Raw genomic sequence first — 27,922 nt, forward strand, 5'->3', positions numbered from 1 at the left:
TTGCTGTGCATGTAAGCTGGGATCGAACAGTTAGGGAAACGGACTAGGGGTGGTAGGAGCCAGGTTCTTCCACTGTTGGAGAGGAAGGCCACAGATAAGCAAGAGGAAGAGGCTAGAACGATCCGTACGGCAACGCATTTGAGTCAGAGCCATCAGTATTACCTCAGCTTTAGCTTAATAAGTGGCCACATACAGAAATATATATATAGATAGGGATATATACAAGGGTTAGTACACACACAGATTTTCTTTCTCTGTCAGCTGAGAGGGCCTAGAAGTAATGATGCCCAAGCAGCAGCAAGCGTATCAAATCCCCAGATCTTGGTTGCCAATACTATCCTCTCTAATAACAGGAATTGGAGCTTCTTGGAAAAATGTCTGATTCTAGAACTGGGGCAGGAAATAGAAAGATGGAGGTTGGAGCATCTGGGAGTGCCAGAAAATAAGTGCTAAAAAAAAAAAAAAAAAAAAAAAATCACAAAGATGGTGACACAGGAGCTCCCAATGGCCAAAGCTGGAACAACTTGAGCAAGAAAATAAAGATAGTATTGGATTATAATCTACTGTATACAATAAAAATCCATGAGTTCGTACTGACATATATAAATGATTGAATAAATACAAAAAATGGGAGGAAAGAGACAAATCTTTCAGGCAGAAGCATTCCAAATAATTTATGCAGATACTCTATCCTCAAGGAGGTGTAGTGTAACTCCCCACTTCTTTTTTTTCTCTCCCCACCCCTGAGTGTGTGTGCCGTGCATAATGAATTCCTTCCAAAGAGTAGACTATGGAAAGCAGAGGAAAAGAGTGGCTTTCTAGTGGAGAAATCTGACAAAACACAGCCTTGGCCAGGCAATCAAGGTTAACAGTGACAGTGATAAGTCAAGCTGATAGCATACACACCTGATGTGACATGATGAGAAAGGCGCTTTACCTCTGTGGTCTTCCTCCCCAAAACACATATCCCTAGTCAAATTATGAGAAAAACATCAGACTAATCGATATTGTAGGACATTCTACAACATATCTAACCTGCTGTCAATGTCATTTAAAAAAAAGAAAGTCTGAGAAACTGTTACAGTCAAGAGGAGCCAAAAGAGACAATGAAACATAATGTGGTATCCTGGATGGAGTCCGGGAACAGAAGACATTTAGGTGAAAAACAAGGCAACCTGAATAAAGCACGGACTTTAATTAATAGGAATGTGTCAATATTGGTTCATTAATTGTAACAAATTTACCATACTAATAAAAGATACTAATAAGAAGGGAAACTGGGTATGGGGTGTATGGGAACTGTACCATCTTTGCCACTTTTCTGTAAATCTCAAACCTTTCTAAAATAAAAGGTTTATTTAAAGAACCCTAAAATTTAAAGCTACTTTCCTTGGCAAACAACATAGGTTGACTTCTATATACCCTGTACCTAACTGTAAGCCAGAGGCCATAATTTAACATAACTGCTGGCAATTTCCATTTAACTCATTCAAGCAATGAGTGCCTACTATGTGTCAGAGATTTCTTTTCGCTCTAAAGCAAAACTTGGAAAGGATGGAAGAAAAAGGGATACTTCTTGTTCAAGAGGTAAGAAATCTGCATACTGTCCAGCCCTCTCTCGCTCAGGCAAGCTGCTCATTCTGGGCAAAGCCTTGGAAGCCAGGGGCAAACACAGCAAGCAAGGTCACCAGAGCACTTCTGCAAGCACCTGATAGGCACCCTTGACCTTGGAACGACCAAGGGGAGAACAAATTAAAAAACGCTTTGTGGAATAAGAAAGAAGTAGCAATTAAGGTCCTGTGGTTGAAATGGGGCAAAGAGAGGCAGTGTGTGTTCGATGAGGAGAGTACAGAATGGCTCTTGTTGAAGTGCAGTTACCTGAATTTGACTTTGTGGCTATTTGCAAGTGAATACCCAGGGTATTCTGGATTCCAAAGATATGACCATCCATCATGGGAATAGCTGTAACTATGGAGGGAAAAAAAGCAGATAAAAATGAAGAAGAAAAAGAAAGGGAAACTAGAAGCCTAGATGGATTTTTTTTTTTCCTCCTCAAAAGGCTGTATTTCCAATATGTGCAATCCAAAAAAGACATAATGACATAGATAACCCGTTAATGAGTTAGCTGCGTGTTGCCTTCTCCCCAAAGCAGGACTTTAACTGACAGAGCTCCTGTGTCTAAAAAGGTCATAAGTGAGAAAGGTACAGTCCAATCTTTAAACAAATATGAACATGCTGCAGCCAAATGGCTGCTCTTGCAGACAGAGGTGATGAAAGACCCCATCCAGTGGCTGCCGGTGAGGGCTCGGAGAGGAAAACCTGATGACGATTTATGAGCACAACACTTATCCCAGAAAGTAAGCCCATGTGGTGTGTTTGGCCAATCATGACAATCAATCAGAAGAATGACTTCAAATAGGAGCAAAAGGTTGGGGTCACCAAACCTCAGGCAGCCATGAGGTTACTACCTGAAGCTTCTGTCTGGAGAGAAATACCCACCGGAAACTGTCTTCCTTTCAGAGCTGGATTACTGGACCCCTGCCTTGGCTGGCCTCTCTGACCCCAGGCTCTCTGCCCTCTAATCTTGTCTGTGAACTACCAAAGCCCACTCTCCCTGTGTTTTGGAACTTCAAAAAAAAAAACAAAAAAAAACGAGCATCGACTAGAGTGTACCCTTTCGCGGCTCTGTTAGAAAGGAAACAATTCCGCCAAAGTTTAAGACCTCTGTGGGAGTCCTGTGCCCTGTGAACCTTACTTCTCACTCTCCATTCCTTCACTCACCTAGACTAATCCCATCATCTCATGAACAATCCTTTGGTGTCTTCACTTACGTTATGTTCCTTGTTTGGGTCACTTTCTACCCCACCTTCTCCATTTCTACATATCCTACAATGTCCCAGTTCAGGACCCACCTCTTGGTTAAAGTTTCTTGAATCCTTCGGCCCTCAGCTGAATCCTCAACTCTTAAACTGCAAATCTTCTGAACCATCACAGTCAGTGTTCAGGTACCAAAGGTCCTCTACTGTTCTCACATTCACAGGTGTGAGGAATTCTGATTCCCCAACTAAACCAGAAGCTCCCGAGAAGTGGCAGCCATGCTTTAAACTTCTTCTGTCTCTCCACATCTCCTTGTCCAGTGATAGCACAAAGCAGTTGTGTAATGAGCAAACATTTATCATTTAGTTGCATTAGAATTTCAACAGTGGAAACTATTCAACTGTGTCGTGTCACTCTTGCTATAGGTGATGTGTCAGATTTTCACCAGCCCATCTTAGAGTGTTCAAGCTAAGATCAAGTACACCCAAGGTTGTGAGTAGGACAGGATCCTTGAAAAGCACGAAGAAAAACATCTGCTTTATTTGAACAGTTCATTTTAAAGGGCCATTTAACTTGCAAGCTTAGAGAGTCTTCTTTCTCCCTCTTCCTTTTCTCCCTAGAACATCTCTAAGGAAGAGCTGCACTATCCAGACAGGGCAAAAATGACTTAGGATAAGAACCTCAAAAATTCCCCAAGAACAGCAGTTCTCTGTCTGCACTCATCCAGCTCCCACCAGTAATCTTGCCAGATCAGCAATTCTGCTGCTCTCAAGAATGAGAACTATCATTTGCTTGGGCCGTCAAGCCAGCCTTTTCTCCCTTCTTGGTATCTTTTGATGGGATGCTTTTCCTCTTCTCTTGTATTTAATGAAAAGAAATAAATCTGAGAATGCCTTTGTTAGCAAGTAAAGTCAAATCTATTTCAGGCAAAGGCAGCTCTCCAAAGATCTGAGCGACAGAGTAGTTAATGTAGTTCAGCCCCCGTCAGCAGATCTGTCAGAAGTCATTACCTTCTCTCCTGCTTATCCACCAAGGAGTGGACCGAGGCAAGATCAAAACAGACGGCAGCCAATCAAACGTCTCAAAATACTTACCCCAAATAAGCCCTGTTACATAGAACAGTCTAGGTGACAACCAAGATGGCCATCGGTGCCTGCCTTTACTTAGAAAGTAAATTCAGAATCCTCCTTTAAAACCCAAGGCTTATCCCTATATTGATGTCATTCTGAAAGAGTCCGTTTCTCAGACAAGTTTCTTAGCACCAAGCAAAGCTGGTAAACAAGTGTCACTAACTGTAATTACTTTCTCATTCAGCAGTCCCTCATGACTCCTCTATCCATGTGGATAAGCCCTTCCAGCCCGTTGGTTTTAAACTGACCTCATAACCCAGATATAATAAATGAATTCTTGAAAAGTTGCATCTAAATTAAAATCTGTCCCAAACACATTATGAGAATTGATGGATTGCTGAAGAAAACATCTGGAATTTTAACGGACTTCAAAAAATAAAGACTTCAGATAATTAATGATTCTTATACAATATATGGGGTTGGCTGCAGATGATTTTCTGCAGACAAAAGAAAAATAATTTATTCGTTTCGAGCCCCTCTGGGCTTTCTCCAAAAGCTTAGCTGGCTATACTGTATAGAAGTTAGTTGAAATATATATGTTTTCACACACACACACTTTTTCTCCCCTCCTCTTCTTGATTTGCAAAAGGCTGCTGATAGAAGCCTAGTTAACCAGGGACTTTCCAAGAAAACCAGCCAACCAGACAAGTTCCTATTTCTTCTCCATCCGGAGATAAGACTGTAAAGGTATTTGTAAAATTCAAGTTGGTCATATTATGTGCTTATTCTGCCTGTAAATAAAAATCATCTCTCATTTGCTCACTTCACAGCCTTTTTCATCAACAGTTATGAGGGCAAGTTTCCTGGTAGCATCATGTCAGTAAAGGCAGTACTTACAGATTAATCACAAGCATGAGTTGGTCAATTGCCTGTTCCATGACACCATTTAAAGGAAACGTCAGAATGGGTACTTTTAGAAATGGAACACTCTTAACAAAGCAACTACTTTCCCACTTAATTTATTTCCCTTTATGTTCAGATTCCCTAAGTAAGATATTAAAAACCATGGTAAAGTGCTTAGGGAATGATTGGGAATTCATTTCTGGGATGGCTGAAAAAGAATTCAAATTACCAGGTTTGGTTATGCTATGAAACCAATTCAGAAAAGTGTTAACTGTAGAATCCGGATGGTGAGTGTGCGGGTGTTTTTTTTTCAGTCTTTTTAGATGTTTCAAATATTCTCACGATAAACTGTGGGAAAAAAATTGCCAGATTCTTATGTCGGTTGTCTAATCATGTATGGAACAAACTACTGGTAAAAACTAGTGAAGCCTTTCATTTAATAGGAAATATTTTTCATTTCTGTAGGTGTAAGCATCATTCCCTTTAATGCTAATGGATTTTCTGAATGATCATGTGGGTGTGTGGACCAATAATAATAACAATTATGAGACAACAACTCAATATGTAGAGCAGTTCAGAAAGCCCTGCTGAATACATGATCTCATTGTACTCCTCACCTTAATCTTATGAGGTTGTTTGAGCTAGCATCATTCTCATTCTACAGGAGGGATGTGAAGCTCAGGGAAGATAAGTGGCTTGGGCTTGTCTAAGGTCACTGGACTAACAAGGAGACCAGATCCCCATTTTATATGCTTTTCCCACCATGCCATGATGAAATTTACATTTCCTGAATGACTATGAAGAATCACAACAAAAATTCTACAAAAAATAACAAGTATTAAACTAGTAATAGAATTAATCATACAAAAATAACACAACTTGATAAGACAATCTGAAGACACAGATGAATGTTATGAGATTCCCGAAGTCCCCGTTAGTACTGAAAGATTTAATTTGCTCAGCTGTCTCAGAAGTGGACAGGTGAGTGTTGAAAGCCACAGTGACAATCTGAACAACCAAAGACAAGAACAAAGGCTTCTTCTACTGCATCTTCCTGGATAAAACCTGAAGCAGCCACTAGTTGATTGGTTACTCGAGGCCTTCATGTGCCATGAAGAACCCAAACAATATTGCTGGTGAATATTTTACTTTTATCTTACCTTTATTAAGTAAAATTCAAAGAAAATCAAACCCCCACACTGTGTTAGTATTTCTTTCGGTTTAGATAAACACTGAAGAATCAGATTAGACCCCAAGGCATCTTCGTTCTAAGACTTATTTTAGCACGGTGAGACCATTAGCACCAACTCTCAGAGCTTACAAAGGAGAAAAAAAAAAAAAATGAATTGATCAGCTCTCTTTTCCATTTAATGATTTTCATGATGACTTCCTACAGACCTTAAATGGGACTAATCTATTTAGGCTAATAAAAGCTAAATCTATTCTGCACCATGGAGTGCAGTGGTAACAACTGGCCGCAATGCAAATACCACTCAAATCCAACATTCTTCATATTAACATAATTTGATATGATGAAACCATATGCTATTGCTGCTGGCCACACTTCCCTGGGAAACCAACAAGAGGTTACCGGCAGTACCCTGGCTTAGCTGGGGAAATAACAGGCCTGGGCATCAGTGTAATTATCTCTGGCACATCATTACACTGCAAGCAGCTGTGTCGACCAACTTTCAGCAAGGCTTAACCAGAGCTCCAGCGATCACTCAACCCACCAAAAACTTCCATTTGGAACCTTCCTGACACCTGGAGTTCAGACCACCTTGGCCCTATTGCCTTAACAGCAATACTTCTACACTGCTTCCTGCCAGAGGGTTTTCAAGGAAAATATAGCAAGTTGAATATGTTGCATTCTATATAATTTGCTTCCAATTATTAGCTGTAGTGGGATGAATAGTGTCCTCCCAACATTCCACACACAATCTCAGAATGTGACCTTACTTGAAAATAGGGTCTTTGTAGATATAATTAAGGTTAGGGTTGAGGTGAGATCATGCTGGATTAAGGTGAGCCCTAAATCCAATGACAGTGTCCTTATAAGAGCCAGAAAAGGAAAAATGGAGAACATGGGAGAAGCCCATGTTAGGATGGAGGCAGAGATCGGAGCTAGGCTTCCAGAAGTCAAGAAGTACCAGGACCACCAGAAGATGCAAGAAGCAAGGAAGGGTCTTCCTCTAGAGCCTTTGGAGGGAATGTGGCTCCTGGCCTCCATAACTATGAGAACATCAATTTCTGTTTTTTTAAGCCACCTAGTTTGTGGTAATTTGTTATGTCTGCCCTAGGAAACGAACATAGTAGCTTTAATGGTCATAAATACCGCATGCTGCTTCTGCTGCTAACAAATGATCAGTGGGCAAATCCAGGAAAAAGAGAAAGGAAGTGAAACAATACCATCTCCTGCTGTCACTCTAGGGTAGTGGAAACAGAAGTTATAGGTGGGTGCTAGAGCACAAAGAACAGGAGTGAGTAAACAGCAAGTTAGTGATAAGAGGAGATGCAGGCTGAAATCTACAAAGAGACGGCAGGGATGGAGAGCAACAGTCAGTACAAATCAGAAGTCTGTGAAGGTGAGAGTTAAGGAGCAGGCAGGTAGCCGGTAACAGAGCAGTCAATGCTGAAGGCCAGGTATCTGTGACACGGGAAAGGAAGGTGATATGTTTTACCACCATTACTCCACCTACACCTTAGAAGTGATGCCTGTGTTCCCAGGACACAGATTTTATTATTCTTGTTTTATAGAGGAGGAAACAGGTACGGAGAGGTTAGCAGTTTGGTCCTGACCACAAAATTATCCATTGAAATGTCTGGGATTTCAATCTATTTGTATCTGATTCTAAGACTTATGGATCAAGCTTGCTTCAAAGTATTAAACAGAGCCCTCTGTTACAAACCTAACTGCATTAAAGAATGCCTCAATTTTAATTTTTTTCTGCTTCCTCTCAGGGCAATAATTGATTCTGTGGAGTAGAAAGATCCAGGCCAGCGGCACTAATTCTGGCTGCATATGTTGGGATCACCTGGGCAGCTTATAACACCTGGATGCCCAGACCCCAGCCCTGACCAACTGAACCAAGTCTCTGGGATGGGATCTAGGTGTGTTCAGAAAGCTCCTGGCTGATTCCAATGGGTATTGTTGTTGAGAACCACACCCCTCCAGGTAGCTGGGGAAAGCACGGGAGGATGAGGAAGAGATGAGTGTGGGGTTTGCAGGCCGCCTCGAACCATCTGACTTCTCAGATGTGCTCTGACACATACCGGGGCAATGAGGAAAATGAAAATATGCTTTAAGTGTTTCAAGATTGCCTAAAATTTTTGACTTGCACAGCTTATGTTTTTTTTTCTTTCCTCCAATGATGGGGGAACATAAGCCAAAGCATTAGGAAAGCTGTCTCTGTCTCACGTTGCCCTACATGAGCCAGAAAACGTAGTCTCATCCTGTGTCTAGAAAGAGCTTTGCAAAATTCAGCAACGTGCTAGACTAGGAAGCAGCTTCTGCTGCTGCTGCAAATATTGTTTTTACAATTTCTGTGCCCGCATGAAACAAAGCTGAATAGCTCTTTGAAGTTAACTACTGTTGTTTGTCTCAAGGCTAAGAGTCCACAGTGTTAGAGCCCCATTTCCTAACCTCCAGCTGGAAACGCTGGTATTAAGACGATGCTTCTAAAAGTTCTGTCTCTATTAAAATCAACTAGAGGGCTGGTTAGACCAGAGATTCCTGCGCCCCACCCCGGAGTGGAGTGAGGCTCAGGAATCTGCACTTCTCACAAGCTCAGGTGCCAGTTCACGGATCACACTTCGCGTTGCACTGGTACAAGGCAGTGCTTCTCAAAATCGAATGTACGTACAAATCACCCGGGGAGGCCGTACATATGCAGATTCGGACTCAGAGGTCTGATGCTCCTGTCCACAGACCACTAGGTAACAAGGATACCGGGTATTCCATTGGGAGGTAGGGGAAAACACTTTACTCGTATTTTTTGTTCATACAGATAGATGTCCATTCAGCTGTGTGATAGGTAAGGGATTAAAAAACTTAAGCATTAGTCGCCCCTCCCCTTTTTTGGGTGGAGACACTAAAGAAGAATAAATTACATCCCCCAAACAGTGATAAAATAGGGAACTGAGGGAATTTTTCCTGATGTCTGATAAATGAACAGTTGGTAGATGCCTGTTACATATAAGGCATGAGGGAGTACCCACTTCAAATAATCCATTGTTTCCATAGCTCCAGGTCCAGAATGCCAGAAGATCTGACTCAAGAGAAATGAGGAATTTCTCGTAATGGATTTCTTTAATTTGAATCAGTATACTTTGTCTTGCAATGGATGGAGGCCATTTTGCAGAAAAAGTGATCGTAATAGAGGACTCGCAGATGGTTAAGAGCATGAAGTACAGTCCATCCTGCTTCCATCTGACAGCATCAGAGGCATAAGAACTGTGACATTTTAATTTAAAGACTGTCATGAATCTTAAACCCAAGACCATGAATCTTACACCATGGGGGCAAAACACGCACACACATGCCCTTGTACTAAGGAAGTCATCATTCATTCATTCATTTTCATTCACTCAGCCATTTATTCAACATTGCCTTCTCTAGAGCAGGCATGGTTGCAGGAGCTGGGGATTTAGGAGGGAACCATCTATAACAAATATCCGAGCTATTCCATCTGTTGGAAAGTGGTTTAGACACTGAGGCAAGAAAGATGGTTGGTTTTACACTTTTACTCCTGTGAGGCAATATACGGATTTAGAGCAGTATATCTCTGACTATGGTGAGAGTCTGGTTCTAAACTCTCCCCCGATCCCCCCAGTCTGTCGCAGATGGATACTTTTATAAAATAAATTAAAATGAATTACTAGAAAAAAGAAATTTTTAAAAACCCGGTGATAAAAACACAAGTCCCAATTTTTTACTGTTAGGTTCAACAGACAATGTCAAATTGCTAAAAAAAAAAAAAAAAGTGTCTAAATGCTTACTCTCAAACTCTGCCCATCTCATAGCAGACTAGTAACAGATAGGTTAGAGCACGGGATCCAGGGTTAGGTCGCCTGGGTTTGAATTACAGTTCTAGCGTTGCTAGCTAGGTGACTATGGATGGGCAAGTTATTTAATTTCTAGCGTTGCTAGCTAGGTGACTAAGGATGGGCAAGTTATTTAATTTCATTGTTTCTCAGTTTCCTCCTTATAATAAGAATGCCACCTTCACAAAGCTGCTGTCATTGCATATAAAACATTTACAAGTCAATACGTATAAAGCACTCAATAGTGTCTGGCTCACAGTAGATGTATTAAAGTGTTAGTTGTCACCATTACTACTACTTACTATTATGAATGCTATCATTACCACAATTAGACTTCCACTGTTGCTACTAGTACCATGCTGCTCTATCACTTTGGGCATCTGCACAGTTGTTTCACCTATAAAATGGTGCTTGTAATTTCTTCCTTCCTATTTCCTTCCTTCCTTCCTTCCCTCCTATGAATTCTGTGCCTAGAAAGTAAAACTACCAATGCAAAACTACGTTATCGCCCAAGTAAATGCCCCCTTATAACCGACTGTCTATCCTGACCAATGCCATTTCAAAGAGGAAAGGACAAAGTGTCCTGGGGTTTTCTGCGTCTGCACATCATCGAATAGATGGAAGCAGCACCGAGACAGCCGTCTGTCCGCTCTCTCTGGAGAATCCAGTTGGGCTGATGCTTCATGACACTGGGTGCTGCCTCCGGGGAAAGGCACGATCCTTTCCACTCTGTGACCAAACAACAGTCTAGCAGAGGGAATGACTTTGAAGGACATGTAATTGAATACTTAATCCGCCTGCATTTTTCACACATGCATATATTTCTTCAAGCTCCCTTCTTAACAATCGTTTTGTATTCTCAGCTAAAATTGTTGAGAATGATTTCTCCATTATTTTTCTTTAGTTACGTATAATTAGCTGAGAATAAAAATATCAAGGTGACACTGAAACACATTTAAGAAACATTGAAATTTGAGCATGGGAAATTATGTTTGAAAACAATTTACAATCATTATAAAGCAAGAGACTTTCTCAAGATGGGAAAGGAAAATAACCACCTCCTCACTTGCTTTTTTAACCTCATAACTGAGAATATTAAACAAATTTACTGATATGGTCTAACTAATTTGCATTCTCATAAAATTTTTATGAAGAAAGAGAGGACAACAAAATAACCAAATAAGAAAGCAGGTGTTTGGGCTCTGTAAACATATTTGGAGGTTGATAACTTGCATGGCCTTAGTTTTAAGATTTATTCACTTATGTATAACTATCATATCTCGACAAGGTCAAAGAGAGAAGAGGTAAAATTGGAGTTCTTACATAGCCTCAGAACGGAGTAACTGACTTAAAGAACAAGAGGCGTAGTAACAGGTACAAATGGCTGGTGACGAGGTCAGGAGTGACTTGACAAGCACATCGGTAGGCTGCTCAGAGGTGCCATTTAGCCAGCAGTGTGTGGCCCTGACATGGCCCAGACTGTAGTCAACTAGTGGAGTTTTAATCTGTCTTTGTTACTCAAGTTGAAAATCATCATGTTTAATGAGCCAGCATCTTCAGTTCCCAGATTCACTCTGTAGTGCATTATTTCTTTTAAATTTAGTACACTAAGCATATTAAAGTTGCTCTGTACAGCATACGGCATGACGCTTGAGGGATATACATACTGAGAGGTTTTCTGATGGAGAGGATGTTAATGATATTGCCAGACATAATAAATGTACACAAGTTTTTGTCACTCTCTCTTTCTCATCTTCGCACTCTGACTCTGCAGTTAAGACTCTCAAAATTTATTCACTGTGTCCATCCACCCATCCATCCATCCACCCACCCACCCACCGACACACATAAACATCCATTCAACAAACTATCGAGTGTCTTCCTACTGCCTGATACTGTACTATACTTTCGGAACTTAATTTCTAGTGGGAAAAGATAGGAAATCAACAAGCTAGAAAATAAATGATTATAGTTGTGCTAAGAAGGAAAAAAATTAAAATGTTAAAATAGTGACTAACTGGGGAGATCTATTCATGATCCTAGCAAAAAACAGAATTCCATTCAGATGACTAACTGAAGAAATATTAATGAAGAGATGACTGACAGAGGTACGGGCAGCACTGAAAGAAGCAACAAGGGATGCTGAGGCACCCAGAGACCAGTAACAGCAGAACGCTATCATCAAGGGCCAAGGAGGAGAGACGGTATTACCAGCGTCCAGCGAGAGGTGAAGCCATACAGGAAGTGTCGCCTGGCAGGACCTCTGGTTACAGAGGGAGGCACCCAAAGCCAAAAGTACGATCCAAAGTGGAGAGGAAGGAGATAAGAACCCAACCTCTTTCTCCTTTTACCCTCCAATCTCCTGCTGGTGCTTCCTATTGGCAGAACCTGATCATGAGTCACTTGGCAAGGGAGTTTTGGTGATGCAGTTCATAGAGGTTGGCTTCAGTGTTGAGAATAGATAGATTAGGAGTAGGAGGTGGGGGTGGGGGGGGGATGGAGAATAACCAAGGATGGGGACCTACTTAGGTAGGATAGTTAGGAAAAGCTTCCCTGTGGAGGTGACATTTGAACTGGCACCAAGAGAAGACGACGCCCATGCAAAGAGCCAGTGGAAGAGTAATCCAGCAGAGGGATGGGATGAGTGAGCACATGCCTTTGCTAGTCTCCCTTCTCTGCATCCCATACTCAGTACAGAGCCTCACTAGGAACACACCTAACATAAACTCAGGCAATGCAAATGAACACTTTCCTGGGTGTGATGCTGTTGTTCAAGTTCTGGTAGAAGTGAATGCCTCTATTTTCTCAATACCATAGAAGAACTTGCTTATAAAAAAAGAATGCTCATAATGAGGACATTTCCCTATGAAAGGGCCAGTATTTCTATTAACTCTAATGTACAAAGAAGGGAACCAAGGAAGACATATATAAAAGCAGGTAAAGGCAGGCAACTGAAGCAACTATATATATATATATATATCACTTATAGAACTTCTCTTTGAAGATCTCAAGTCTTCTACATTTTGAGATATCCTCATATCATGCAACTTACATAAAACTATGCTATTGTACCCATCATTCTCTTAAATGAAGAAACATTATAAAGATTCAATTACAATGTAATAATAATTAACGTATAGCCAGAATTGAAATTCATAGTAATTTTCTTTTAGTTTTATATTTACCTCTAAGTCACTGGCTTAAAGCATATAAAACAAACACCTCAAGTCTAATAATCCATACATCTGACAAATTATCTTATTTCTGTTGTCCAGAAACCATTCCTTTATACAATGAAAGTAAAATTTTCATATTAAGATGATCATCACTTAAATTAATAAATGATCTGACTTTTAAAAGCCAGCTTTTTGGGTGGGTTCAAATTCACTGTGAGCTAGCCAAGTTATATACGGTAAGTCAGCCCTCAAATGGTACAGAGGGTTTGCTGTTGGTAATTGAGGTTAGGCAGAATAACTTCCTTCCAACAATCCTTCTAGTCCAGGATGCATTCACCATTGGAAAGAGAGTTCTTTTCAAGGACAAAGTCCAGGCCAATAATGAGGAGTTGCCTGCATGTTAATGAGACTCACCATCTCCCATATTCAAAGCTAACCACTTTTTCTTAAAGATCTTCAGGAATTTCCATTATCTCTACACTAGTCCTTAATTTCCCTGGTGCCTGTTTAATTTATTTCCTCTTGTTTCATCCCTGATGAATATGGAAACAGATGGTAACTCTTCTCCTTCTTTTTTCAATTTGTGACTCTTGCCAAGTCAATGAAAACTGCAGATAAAAATAGGAAGTTCAAAGGATGTGATTACCTGTAGGAGAGGCCGTTGCACCCCCAGCACTTTCATGGTGTCTGCGTTAGCTAGGATCTTCAGGGGGTCAGATGTTTTCGTGACTCCTTCAATCTCCTTGTTGATCTCAGCCAAGACCTGATTGAGGAAGATGTTTTTGATGTACACGGTGAGAAACTCTCGAAGAGGACACTGTTTGGCTGGGCCAAGTCCCAGGGCGTGCTCTACCTCCTGAATGAATCTGGAAGACAAACAGAGCACAGCCACTGTTAAATGTATCGGAAAGATGGCTACAGAAATATGACCAAACACACATGGGTATCTCTGGCTTTTGCTGCTTCCACGGAGAGATGTGGGGAAATTACCAGAATTCTAAACAAGAGCAGGTCACTCTATTATCCATCTACATATGAGTTTTCTTCTAACACAAGTTATTTCACTTATTCAATAGAAATAGGATGAAACAGAAACAAAAATTCCACACTAGGGGGAAAAAAGGAGAGACAAAAATATTTTTTATTAACTCAAGAAGGAAATAAGAATATAAGAAGCAAAAGAAAGCATGATAAACAAAAAAACAAATTATGATGCAAAGCAAAAAGTACACCCCAAATACTGCATATTTCTTATTAGGATCTTTATACGTGTAGATAGAACTTTTAAAAAGAGAGAAAAAGAAAGGATAGTATCTAAATTTATGATGCTGTTGGGAGGTTATGAAAGGAAACAGGATGGGAGGTGGGGGCAAAGGAGAACTTTAACCTTATTTGTAATGATCAATTTCCTTTATTAAAAACACTTAAAGCATATATAGCAGAATGTTACCTGTCAAAACTCAGAGATGAGTATGCAGACATTTGTTATGTTATTTTTTGTACTTTTCTACACTGGCAGCTCCTGCTTTCATGGTTCTGATACGCACAAATGGAAGTTACTAAAGTTTAGTGAATAACACCAGTACAACAAGATTTGAATTCCAGTTACCACAGTATGTTAACTGTGAGTAATGGCACGAAATACAAACTCTAGGGCTTCAATCTAGAAATCTCTATGTAAATAATTAATGTTTATCATAATCAATGATCAAACATGTCACTTCTTCAAAGTCAATCAGTGACTGGCCACTGCATGTCCGTTACGCAGTTTATGGACAGACAGCAAAGTGTGTAGCTGTGTTGTCTCCTTGTCTCTCAGTGATAAACCCATGTGACAGTTTACAAAAATGGATAACTGAAAAAAGGAATTGGCCCAAACACCTAAAAGTACAGGGGAAAAAAAAAAAACTGAAAGTAACACTGGGAGCGAAATTTGAATTGAATGTAAATGGATTTATAGAAGAAATAACTGACCCTGGGAACATCGACACTGGCCCCATTTGAGAGGTATCTGCAGCCAGAGTAAAGGTGAACTTACTGACCTTAAAAGAGAAAATGGCTGTGATAAAAGAGATGAAGACATCCCAGAGGAAGGGATGTCAGCAAAAAAATGTTACCTTAAAGGAACGCTTGGAGATGTTTCATGACATTGAAAAGCAAAGAACAAAATGCTGGCAACTGATCTAAACTGAGAAGGAAGTATGACATTTCACCAACGCACAGAAAAGATGCTCACTGTGTATCGTAAAGTACCCAAAAAGAAGAAGGTGGCGACCACTGTTCAAATTACTCTTGGTAAAATTTACAAAGAAAACATTTTAATTCTCAGTGTTTCTAATGTTACAGTGTATGAATACATATTAGTTTTATTTTTCATTTCTGTATATATTTGTAACTGACAGTAGAGAATTTTTAATGTTTTCACAAAAAATTTTAAAGTCATGAAACAATTGTGATTTTCACCACTGATTAATATTGCTTTGCATGGTGAGTTTTACAGTTCCACAATGCTTGGCAAAGTAAGAGTGGCCTCGTACTTTAAATTTTTCTCAAAAGTGTAGAAGCAAAATAAAATGAAACCAAATCACATGAAATAAAGACAAAAAAATGAATGACTAACTGGGAATATATATGTGCAACTTATGTCACAGAAGACAGGTAGTAAAAAAAACCAAAGAACATAGTAGAAAAATGATCAAAAGACATGAAACGACAATTTACAGTAAGTGACCACTAAACACACCAAAAATTTTAACTTCATTCATAATGAGAAAAATGAAAAGTAAACTATACTGAGATACCATTTTTTTGGTAATTAATGTATTTTTATTTTTTATTTATTTTTAACATCTTTATTGGAGTATAATTGCTTTACAATGGTGTGTTAGTTTCTCCTTTATAACAAAGTAAATCAGCTATACATATACATATATCCCCATATCTCTTCCCTCTTGTGTCTCCCTCCCTCCCACCCTCCCTATCCCACCACTCTAGGTGGTCACAAAGCACCGAGGTAATCTCCCTGTGCTATGCGGCTGCTTCCCACTAGCTATCTATTTTACATTTGGTAGTGTATATATGTCCATGCCACTCTCTCACTTCGTCCCAGCTTACCCTTCCCCCTCCCCATGTCCTCAAGTCTATTCTCTACGTCTGCGTCTTTATTCCTGTCCTGCCCCTAGGTTCTTCAGAACCAATTTTTCATTTTTTAGATTCCATACATACGTGTTAGCATACGGTATTTGTTTTTCTCTTTCTGCCTTACTCCACTCTGTATGACAGACTCTAGGTGCATCCACCTCACTACAAATAACTCAATTTCATTTCTTTTTATGGCTGAGTAATATTCCATTGTGAGATACCATTTTTTATACCCATGCATCAGCCAGATTCCAAAAGTTTGAAAACACACTTTCGGTTTAAGTGTGGACAAAGAGCCATTCTCATATATTGCTGATGAGAGTGAAAAATGTTACAACCCTTCTGAAGGGCAAATTGGCACTGTCATCCAAAATTACAAATGCATTTCCTTTGACCCAGAAATCCCACTTCTGGGAAATTCTTCCAACAGCTGTTATCTAAATATGGATGAGATCATCTATGTACAGGGTACAGAGATCAGTGTAGCACTGCTTTTATGGCAAAAGACTGGAAACAATGCAAAAAATCCATCAATGAGAGATCAGTTAAATAAACTATGGTGAATCTACACATTTTGCAATACTGTGGAAGCTTTTGATGCACCAACATGAAAAGATCTTTAGGACATATACTGTTAAGTGAGAAAAGCAAGGTATTTAGCAGTGTTCATATTTACTATACTGACCTGCACATAAGAATTATGTAACCTCATTTATTTAATTTATTATAAAGACATCCTGGAGGGATTCACAAAAAAACTGGTAAAAGTGAGTACCTACAGGAAGCAGGGATGGTGGTGGGGCCTGGCAGAGGACTGGGAATATACTTTTCAATTTTAACTTTTTATAATCATTTGATTGTTTTAAAAACTGTGAATATATTAGCTACTCAAATAAAATTAAATTAGATAATGTAAAAACTACCAACATTTATCAAAGACTATATTTCATAAATTGCTTTCCAATTAGACCACATTTAAAGTTTGGTGTATAAATGTTCCTTAAGTTTAGCCGTTTAACCTAATGAAGAGTTTCCTTTACTTAATAAATAAATACATCATGGTTATTCTTCCATATCACCAGTGAAACACTCCATTAGCCTCTGCGGCATGTGGTGGGCGGGGTGGGGGGAAGGAAGGAGAACACAGGGGATTATCACAGTCACCCAGGAAAGTGGAAATTGAGAAGCCATGACAAACAGCAATGAGGTTTCTTAATTGATGTAATCAACATGGAAAGGGAAATAAAAGCCTGACCCAAAACAAGATGTAATAAGTCTTTAAGAAGAGAATGAGTAGAAGAAGCCACGAAAAAAATGAAGAAATAAAGAGTACATAGTTAACCATGGCTATAATTTTAAGATCTCCAAATACCACGTCGTGTTATGTTGACTCCTGATCTCATCTAACCCTCAGAGAAACCATCCACCCAGGGGCATCTTGGTACCCTTGGGCTGACTCTGAAAGACAACCACTGTTATTAATTTAATAACAAGTAAATATACCAATCATCAGAAACCCTATTTATTCTTTTCAATGGGACTTAGAAGAAGAGTTTTCTGAGCAGAAGTACTTCTTGCATTTCCAAAATCTTTACCAGTTATTAGGAGGAGATTTTTACTAGTTAACCTGCTCCTAAACAAAGTGACAGAGGCTCTAAATTATCCACTGTTTCTTTTTTCCTAGTCTCTTATTTGTCTTTGGTGCCCCTAAAACATGAAACTGCTCTGAGCAGCACGGATGGAGGTGCTCCCATTACTTTCAGCTGAATGATCTCTTTCGAATACAAATCATTTATTCCCTAAAGCACATACATCAGTCTAAAATGACACATTCAGGTTGATGGTGCCATCTCTAACTCGAGGGGACCCATTCAACATGTTTCCAAATCTGCTTTGGGAGCTGTGAGGGTCCTCACTGTTCGGAAGGCATAAAACATGCGGAAGAGAATGAAAGAGAAAAATTAGGGCTGTCTCACCAGCCTCTTCTTTACTCTGGAAAAAATGAGAAGCGATCACATTAAATGGCAAAATGCCCTTTCTTGGGCAGGAAGGACACAGAATAAGAACTTTCCTAGGCATCCAGGAGGCGAATCACACTCACAGTCACTGCAGAGAGGAAAGGTTTAGGGAAGTGGAGTGGCCAAGGGCAAGACACGTAAAGTAGGTATTCCTGGGTCTGGATCTTGAATGTATAGTCTTGGGCAGGTTACTTAGCCTCTCTTCATCTTATTTGTGTATTCTGTAAAAATGGATATAACATGCAGGATTTGTTTTGATGATTAAATAAGGAAATGAAAGTTAAGCGCTCAGCACAGAGGTTGACATAAAGTTAACTGCTAATTAAGTGGTGGCCGCTGCTGTTTGTATAATTACTATTGGTACATAAATCCTGATGCGGCTGGAGACTAGAGCAAAGTGTGACGTGTTTGTGATTTTTTTCACTTGCTCCTTTACTTTCCCGTGCAATTATCCGTAACTGGCAATATGGGCCATTAGATTATTACTTTGACTATTTCAGCAACACATGGATGTAGGAATGACCAAAACCCCACGTGGCCAGGGGTCAAGTGTAAATTTCTCACTGATGTATCCTCAGTGCCTAATACTAGTCTACGGCTGGTACACAGTAGGTTCTCAGGAAATAACTGGTGAATGAAGTGTTGAATAAAATTAATAGCTCCTTTAATTTCAACCCATAGTTCCTAAAACTAGGGCGTGACCTCTCCGATAAATAATGCCCTTCTCCCAAGGATTTGGACTGGAGGTCCAAATAAAAGATTCATAGAAAAAGAAAGAAAGAAAATTATCCCATATCTCCACCACAGATGCCTTGGACTGAAAGAGTATTCTCTAGTCCTTGCCCACCTTCTCACAGTGTTTTCGGCTATATGCAATATGGTTGTTCACAGTACTTCATATTTGCCCTTTCACAGAGGATAATACTCGTAATTGTAAGATTCATTCCATCAATACATTATTAACCCAAACATCTATTAGGAAACATTAATGCTGCTTCCTGGTTTTATTACAGATAATCCTACAGTGCACATCTTCATTTTGCTTCTGTTGAATTATTTCTACAAGTTAAAATACTGGGAGTAGCTCCTCATCATTTTTCACGGGCTAGTCTACATTTTATTTCCCCCAGATTCCCAAAGTTTGCTGCATGGATCCATTCACCTATTAAGAACCGTAAAAGTAATCTGTTGAATGGGAGACAGGAGAGTCAGTCACGGGTATAGAGAAGATTCATCAAAAAGCCCTGTTTTGGGCTTCCCTGGTGGCGCGGTCATTGAGAGTCTGCCTGCCAATGCAGGGGACACGGGTTCGAGCCCTGGTCTGGGAAGATCCCACATGCCGCGGAGCGGCTGGGCCCGTGGGCCACAATTACCGAGCCTGCGTGTCTGGAGCCTGTGCTCCACAACAGGAGAGGCCGCGATAGTGAGAGGCCCGCGCACCGCGATGAAGAGTGGCCCCCCGCTTGCCACAACTAGAGAAAGCCCTCGCACAGAAACAAAGACCCAACACAGCCAAAAATAAATAAATAAATAAATAAATAAATAAATAAATAATATTAAAAAAAAAAAAAAAAAAAAGCCCTGTTTTTCCAACAGTGTTCCTAATCAGCTTTATGGAAGTAAGAAAACATTGAATTTTGAACAGTGGAAAGAATCTCATTAGGAAAGAAAACACTTCAAAGTTAAGATGGAACACAGATGGAACCCTGTCAAAAGGGTATTATCTAATCTTATGAAGTGCTTTCACACTAGGGATTTCCTATCCTTGTAAATGATGAGAAGGCAAACACAAAGCACAGGTACATCTGTGTATATGGAAAGAGAGAGAATGAGAATCAAAGAGGGGGATCTACATAATGCTATAGGAGGAGTATCTAATTACAGGATTTTGAAGAAACTTATTCATATCAGGCTCCCAAACCTCAAGCTGTAGAGTAGGATAAACCAAAAAACACATAAAGAGTGTAGGCAACCTATTTTTACTGCCTTTGAAAGTCTACAGCATGGATCTTATTTCCTAAATTCTAATGTTGCCATTTGTAAATATTTCACCTAAGATTTTATTTTCAGATTATCATCAACCAGTGGGCCTCCAAAAATCTGTACATATGCAGTACCTGTATTTTAAATTTACTCTTCCTTATAGCAAGTATGTGTCCTTTGGAATGCATACATGAACACACAGTACCCACACCTGACCCAGTATTTTCAAAATTTTTATACTGATTTGACTTCTATCCAGGAAAATTATACTAATTAAAATTTCATTCAAGCTTCCCAAGCCCATTCCTTAACCCAGACTCCTCATCACAAATTCCATCTTATTGTAAAGCTCCATTTCTTCCATTTCATCTCAGCCAACAATTATGGCTGCCACCAGCTGGAAGTATTCTTGAACACAGAGGACCTGTACTGTATTTTAGAAGTTGCAATGAAAGCAATATTCAGTTGAATGAAAATACTTGCTCACAGTGTATAAGTATTCCTTATATTCACAGCCTAGTAGTTTAAAAAATTCTACGGCCAACATTATCAGTAATGGGACAAACTAACATCATGTGCCATATGACATGATGCAGAGAAGAATACAGCATCACTTCTCTGATATTCTTGCCAAAAATGCATAACCTGAATCCAATCAGGGGGAAATAAAATCTTTCCATAGAACCAAAATACAAAATCAAAGGTACAAATTTCAGAAAACTCAAATTCAGAATTCTGGCTTTTGGAGTACAAGGAATTCATTCATGGCTCTACCACAAACAATGTCACTGTTTTTTGGTAATTCTTTTTTTTTTTAATTCTTCAGTGATATCTATTATACTAAGGCTTTATTTATTTATTTATTTTTAATAGATCTTTATTGGAGCATAATTGCTTCACAATACTGTGTTAGTTTCTGTTGTACAACAAAGCGCATCAGCCATATGCACACACATGTCCCCATATCCTCTCCCTCTTGAGCCTCCCTTCCATCCTCCCTATCCCATCCCTCTAGGTCATCGCAAAGCAAAGAGCCGATCTCCCTGTGCTATGCTACTGCTTCACACCAGCCAACTATTTTACATTCGGTAGTGTATATATGTCGATGCTACTCTCACTTTGCCCCAGCTTTGCCCTCCCACCCCATGTCCTCAAGTCCATTCTCTATCTCTACCTCTTTATTCCTGCCCTGTAACTAGGTTCACCAGTACCATTTGTTTTTTTTTTTAGATTCCATATATATGCATTAGCATACGGTATTTGTTTTTCTCTTTCTGACTTACTTCACTCTGTATGACAGACTCTAGGTCCATCCACCTCACTACAAATAACTCAATTTCATTTCTTTTCATGGCTGAGTAATATTCCATTGTATATATGTGCCATATCTTCTTTATCCATTCATCTGTCGATGGACATTTAGGTTGGTTCCATATCCTGGCTATTGTAAATAGTGCTGCAATGAACACTGTGGTACATATCTCTTTTTGAATTATGGTTTTCTCAGCGTATATACCCAGTAGTGGGATTGCTGGGTCATATGGTAGTTCTAGTGTTAGTTTTTTAAGGAACCTCCATACTGTTCTCCATAGTGGTTGTATTAATTTACATTCCCACCAACAGTGCAGGAGGGTTCCCTTTTCACCACACCCTTTCCAGCATTTATTGTTTCTAGATTTTTTGATAATGGCCATTCTGACCGGCATGAGGTGATACCTCATTGTAGTTTTCATTTGCATTTCTCTAATAATTAGTGATGTTGAGCATCTTTTCATGTGCCTCTTGGCCATCTGTATGTCTTCCTTGGTGAAATGTCTATTTAGGTCTTCTGCCCATTTTTTAACTGGATTGTTTGTTTTTTTGATATTGAGCTGCATGAATTGTTTATATATTTTGGAGATTAATCCTTTGTCTGTTGTTTCATTTGCAAATATTTTCTCCCATTCTGAGGGTTCTCTTTTTGTCTTGTTTATGGTTTCCTTTGCTGGGCCAAAGCTTTTAAGTTTAATTAAGTCCCATTTGTTTATTTTTGCTTTTATTTCCGTTACTCTAGGAGGTGGGTCAAAAAAGATCTTGCTGTGGATTATGCCAAAGAGTGTTTCTCCTATGTTTTCCTCTAAGAGTTTTATAGTGTCTGGTCTTACATTTAAGTCTTTAATCCATTTTGAGTTTATTTTTGTGTATGGTGTTAGGGAGTGTTCTAATTTCATTCTTTTACATGTAGCTGTCCAGTTTTCCTAACACCACTTACTGAAGAGGCTGTCTTTTCTCCACTGTATATTCTTGGCTCCTCTGTCATAAATTAGGTGACCAAGTGTGCATGGGTTTATCTCTGGGCTTTCTATCCTGTTCCATTGATCTATATTTCTGTTTTTGTGCCAGTACCACACTGTCTTGATTACTATAGCTTTGTGGTATAGTTTGAAGTTGGGGAGCCTGATTCCTCCAGCTCTGTTTTTCTTTCTCAGGATTGCTTCGGCTATTCGGGGTCTTTTGTGTTTCCATACGCATTGTAAAATTTTTTGTTCTAATTCTGTGAAGAGTGCCATTGGTAGTTTGATAGGGATTGCACTGAATCTGTAGATTGCTTTGGGTAGTAGAGTCATTTTCACAATATTGATTCTTCCAATCCAAGAACATGGTATATTTCTCCATCTGTTAATGTCATCTTGGATTTCTTTCACCAGTGTTTTATAGTTTTCTGAGTACAAGTCTTTTACCTCCTTAGGCAGGTTTATTCCTAGGTATTTTATTCTTTTTGTTGCAGTGGTAAATGGGAGTGTTTCCTTAATTTCTCTTTCTGAATTCTGTTTTTGATGTATAATTTTGTATATAATATATATCATTATATAAAATATTTTAAACATAAAATATTTTAATTCTTTTCACTTCGATTATTCCTGATTTTGTCATATCATCACACACATGTTTTGGTAGTTTGGGCTGAATCATGTACACAAAATATTTACCTGATAGGCCTGGGATTTTTCTCCTGATCCCATGTATTAGAACCAGTAAATATGTGTGATTTATCCCTCTGACCTCCTACATTCTGCAGAATCTTGCAATATATCATTTCCACTAAAGTAACTTCTAATTCAGTCTTGCCTCTCTGCAGAGATGTACCATGCTTCCCTCCACCGAGAAGCTCCGAATCTCTTCTACTGTATAATGGCTTTAAAGACATTTTTAAAAATCTGAACCATCTCTTCCCTTCATTTAGTTCAAGGTTTTCTATGTGAAAAGTTATGAGACATTTACGGGCCTGTAGAAGCTCTGCTTAAGTTGTCAAGCATATTCAAAAGTAAGTCCCCATTCTCATGGTCAAGTTTAATATATGTACATTTAATAATGTCCCAGGACACAGATATTTATAAATATCTACATTAAAAACTTAATTAGCAATAAACAGTGATGCACTATTTATGACAGAGACACGAATAAATAATTTTGTGCTTTAAAAGCCAGAATTCTGAATTTGAATTTTCTGAAACTGATTTTGTGTTTTGGTTTTATGGAAAGATTGCAAACAACAGCACTAACCACCACCCTATAGCCTGAATGACACATTAGTTATGAGGAGACAAAAAAATGCACATTTTCCCTCAAATCCAATAAACAAATAATCTTCAGAGTCAGAAGGAGAATGAAACACTGACTGCCAAATGCAGACGTTTTCTGGAGAAATATGGGCCCATGTGAAAAGATGCCAAGCAGCCCTAATAAGAGTCCTATGTGCTCTTTCTACACATCACTCTAAGGGAAATAGTGGGCTTTTATGGGAACACAGAACTCTCAAAATCCCTACCATGCTTAACCAGTATGAAAAAAATCAATCTACAGCCCAGAGTAAAATCCATTCTCGGACACAAGCCCATCCTTGCACAAAGAACTATGTCCAGTTAGCTGTACTCAGGTAAATGGGCCTTTGGAATCAAACTCAAGTGAGGCCAGCCAAAGGCTGGGCACAACTCAGTGCAAAAAGCAGCTGCCCAGCAAGTATGGCTCCTTTACAACATATTTCTTACTTAGTCAATTACTCTCAGATATGACATTTAAGGCACAGAGCAAACTGAAAATAACTTGGGCCAAGAAAGAAAGAAGTCTCAGAGGAATTGATTGGAGATATATTCAACTGACTCGGATTATCTGACTCGAAAAAGATCATTTAGAAATGATTTACAAGGGACTCATTCAGAAACAGCAGCAACAGGCATATTTAAGACCATAAATCAGTGGAACATGAAAACCGAAGAAAAATCCATAAAGGTTAATGCACTTTGGAGCACATTTGCCTCTTAATTCATGGGAGTAAGTCACCGGCACATCAGGAAGAGTCTCCCCCCAACAGTCTGTAATTGTTCATGCTGAGTGTAACTACTTTCCGTGACTTTTGTATCTGAGGATTTTTCTGGGTAAAAGTGCAAAATAAGCTCATCATTGCAGAGCCCAATCATGGCCTCAGTCCATACCCCTAGGAGACAATTTGCTGAACTAATGAAATATAAAGGAATTTGGGTGCTCTATTTGTAACGAGTGAAATTCATGCTTAGGACTAGAGAAAAGAGGTAAAAATCATTAAGTAAAGGGAGAAAAGAATATTATCTACAAAATTTGAGCTCTGCAGGCTTGTAAACAAATTTAACTTTAAAAAATCTTACCATGAGTATACTGTAAGTGATTTATGACTACATTTAAGTGTTCCCTCCAGACTGAAAAGCACTTTAGGTAGAATGAAGTAAGCCTCTTTATAATGACAGCTGTTTATATTTTTTAAGCATATAATTTAGAAATTGAAATAACCCAAATGCTAACTCTTAATATTAAGCAATCTTTTTTTAAACAAAAAAATCATGTAAATAAGGACTACTGATATAAAACTCAGATAAAATGATAATCCTGCTTCTTCCAATAGGCCTGGAATTCTGTTTTTATGCTTTTCATTTATCTTATTTACAGTAAAATAACCTTTCCTTTGTATTTTTTAATGGAAGATAAGGCTGTCAGGAAAATTTTCAAGAAAAAAATCTCAACTTATTACAAAATGGCTATCATATCACCTGGAAACTTATGTGTAACATATTAAGTATACTTTATTTTAGGTGGTTCATATCAGTCTGGCAAATTTCCTCCCTGTTGCTACGTGAGTAGAAGCAGTATTAATAACTGATTACATCTGTTGAGTTCTCACCATGTCCTCACTGAAGAGCTTTATATGGATTATTTTAGGTAGTTCTTGCAATAATTCCCTGAAGTCTGCCCTATTATAATAATATCTGTATCTTACATATGATCCATGCAGGACTTCACTCTATCCATCGTACTCTTCTAACATTACTGTCTCCCGGATGTTTGCCCCTGGGGTTAGAACTCTTGAGGAGGGCTGGTGAGGGGAACACAATCAATAGAATCCATGCAGAGAACCCTACTAGCGTGTGTGTTGATGTAGTGGAACCTTGTGTGGATTGAGAGGACCATAATATTGCTAAATACAAATATTTGAATATACCAAATTATTTCTTTTGAAATATAAAAAATCTGATCTCCAGTCCTAACTTCTTTCTCCAAGCTCCTAACCTGCGTTTTTAATCACCTGTTAGATACTTTCTCTGGGTATCCTCTTGTTAACTCAAACAATGTCCAAAATGGAACTTCAGAGCCACCCTCCCATTATTTCAATCCTCTCTTTCTGTGTTCTCTATTTTTGCACCATCCCCATTCAGTTACCCAGTCTTCTTGCTACTCATGCAAGACGCTTCCAGGCTTAGAGACGTTTTCTTTATATTATCTCTTGATTCACTTCTTTATTCCTTCACTTATTTAAGCAATATCTATGGAGTGTCTACCTTATGCCATGTACTGTTATAGGGGATAAAGCATCCACAGTGAAAGCATCCTGCCCAGGGGCTGTTGTGCCCATAGCACATGATATGAATGGTACCACCTCAAAGAGTTCCATGCCAGAGCCTGAGAAAACATCCCTGTGTCTCCGTTTGTAACAGCTGGCACCATACTTTAGCCTTTCATTAAATTAGATGATGTAGATGAATGGATGGAATTTGATATAAGGTAATTTATTTCCCAGGCCTCCCTAAAACAATCTCCTAACTGGTTTTTCCATTTTTCATCCCTTCTTCCTTCAATGTATCTAACATACAGCTACTATATTAATTTCACTAAAGCACAGATTATATAACTACTTGCAGTTTCACGAACATGCCCTGCTTTCTTACCTCCAGGTCTCTGCCCATGGTGGTCCATTTGCCTAAACACTCCGCCCATACCTCTTTTTTCCAAATATCATTTGCTCTACAGCCACTAGCTCAGATATTACTTTCTCCAGGACGACCTGTCCCTCAAGTCTAGGTTGAATGCCTTTCACTTTGCCCCCCATAGCACCCTAGGTCCACAGAATATTCCTGTTGAGGTGTCTGTATTCCCTCCTAGTTTGTAAACATCCTGAGGATAGGGGATGTGTCTTGTTCCTGTAGATAGTGTTTAGTACCTAGTAGGTAATCAAGAAATAAGTAACGTATTTCCACTTCCAGTCATTAGCAAACTTTGTTTTCTGTGTCTTCTCCACATTTAAAAAAAATTCCATGTCTTTTTCATGATGTCCATGTGCTCTACTTCTAGTTCATCCAGGCATTTTCTATATTGTGACAAATAAGCTAGAGTGAATGTTTAAAAAACTGTCATTTTCACTATAACCTCCCTTCAAGGACCCATTCAAAGCTCACTCAACTCGAAGTTTTCCCTGATCTGTCTCTTTTTTTTTTTAGTATAAATTTATTTATTTTTGGCTGCGTTGGGTCTTCATTGCCGCGCATGGGCTTTCTCTAGTTGTGGTGAGCGGGGGCTACTCTTCGTTGCGGTGTGTGGGCTTCTCATTGCAGTGGCTTCTCTTGTTGCAGAGCACAGGCTCTAGGCGTGCGGGCTTCAGTAGTTGTGGCACGCGGGCTCAGTAGTTGTGGCTGGCGGGCTCTAGAACACAGGCTCAGTAGTTGTGGCGCACGGACTTAGTTGCTCCGCAGCATGTGCAACCTTCCTGGACCAGGGATGGAACCCGTGTCCCCTGCATTGGCAGGTGGATTCTTAACCACTGCGCCACCAGGGAAGTCCCAGCTTATGATTATTTCATATCTCACTCTTAGGTTTATCATCACTTGATTAACTGCCAACCTGAATGCAAAGTGCTCTAAGAAAAAGTACCTGGAAAATAGTGAGTGATCCCCTAGCCAAAAATTATGATATATGTGAGTCACAGACATTGCCTGCCTAAACTTTTCTACTTTTATCTCCTTTATTCACAGACTTGATTGTTTCAATTAAGTCATGCTCTTCTTCTCATAACACTGTTGGTTCCGTCCTCTGCTCCCACGTCCCCACTTTTCCAGACCAATATCTATAATTATCTTGCAAATATTCACAAAGTTATTTTCTGTAATGGTTCAAAGTTCTCCTCAAATTTACCTCCTACAGAGCTCTTTCCTATTTGGAAGAAATTATGTGCTTTCTAGAGTCTCACTTTTGGTCATTTATAGTCATATCACACTGTTAGGGTTTCAACATGATAAAATGGGCTGTAGTAATATCAACTTAATATTGAAAGTGAACTAAGCTAAACATTTTTAAGCCATCTCAGCTGGTGTTCTACTATTACTGTCCTACTTTCCTGCCAGAGGCCTCAGAGTCACTTCCTTCTTTATAGTTTCATAAACAGGTCCACTTACTGGAGGAATTAAAGACTTTAACATTCCTACTGTCCTAT

At 39.2% G+C, this 27,922-nt stretch overlaps 1 protein-coding gene across 1 annotated transcript in view; it reads right to left on the reverse strand.

Moving 5' to 3' along the window:
* Nucleotides 1–27,922, reverse strand: part of EXOC4 (exocyst complex component 4) — an 823,186-nt gene that overhangs the window by 225,429 nt on the left and 569,835 nt on the right. Inside the window, exon 11 of the mRNA XM_059933354.1 lies at nucleotides 13,656–13,875. Coding sequence (XP_059789337.1) covers nucleotides 13,656–13,875 — 220 coding nt within the window. The remainder of the gene's footprint in view (nucleotides 1–13,655; nucleotides 13,876–27,922) is intronic.

The sequence above is a fragment of the Balaenoptera ricei genome, chromosome 9 (assembly GCF_028023285.1).
Source record: "Balaenoptera ricei isolate mBalRic1 chromosome 9, mBalRic1.hap2, whole genome shotgun sequence".
NCBI classification, from domain to species: Eukaryota; Metazoa; Chordata; class Mammalia; order Artiodactyla; family Balaenopteridae; genus Balaenoptera; species Balaenoptera ricei.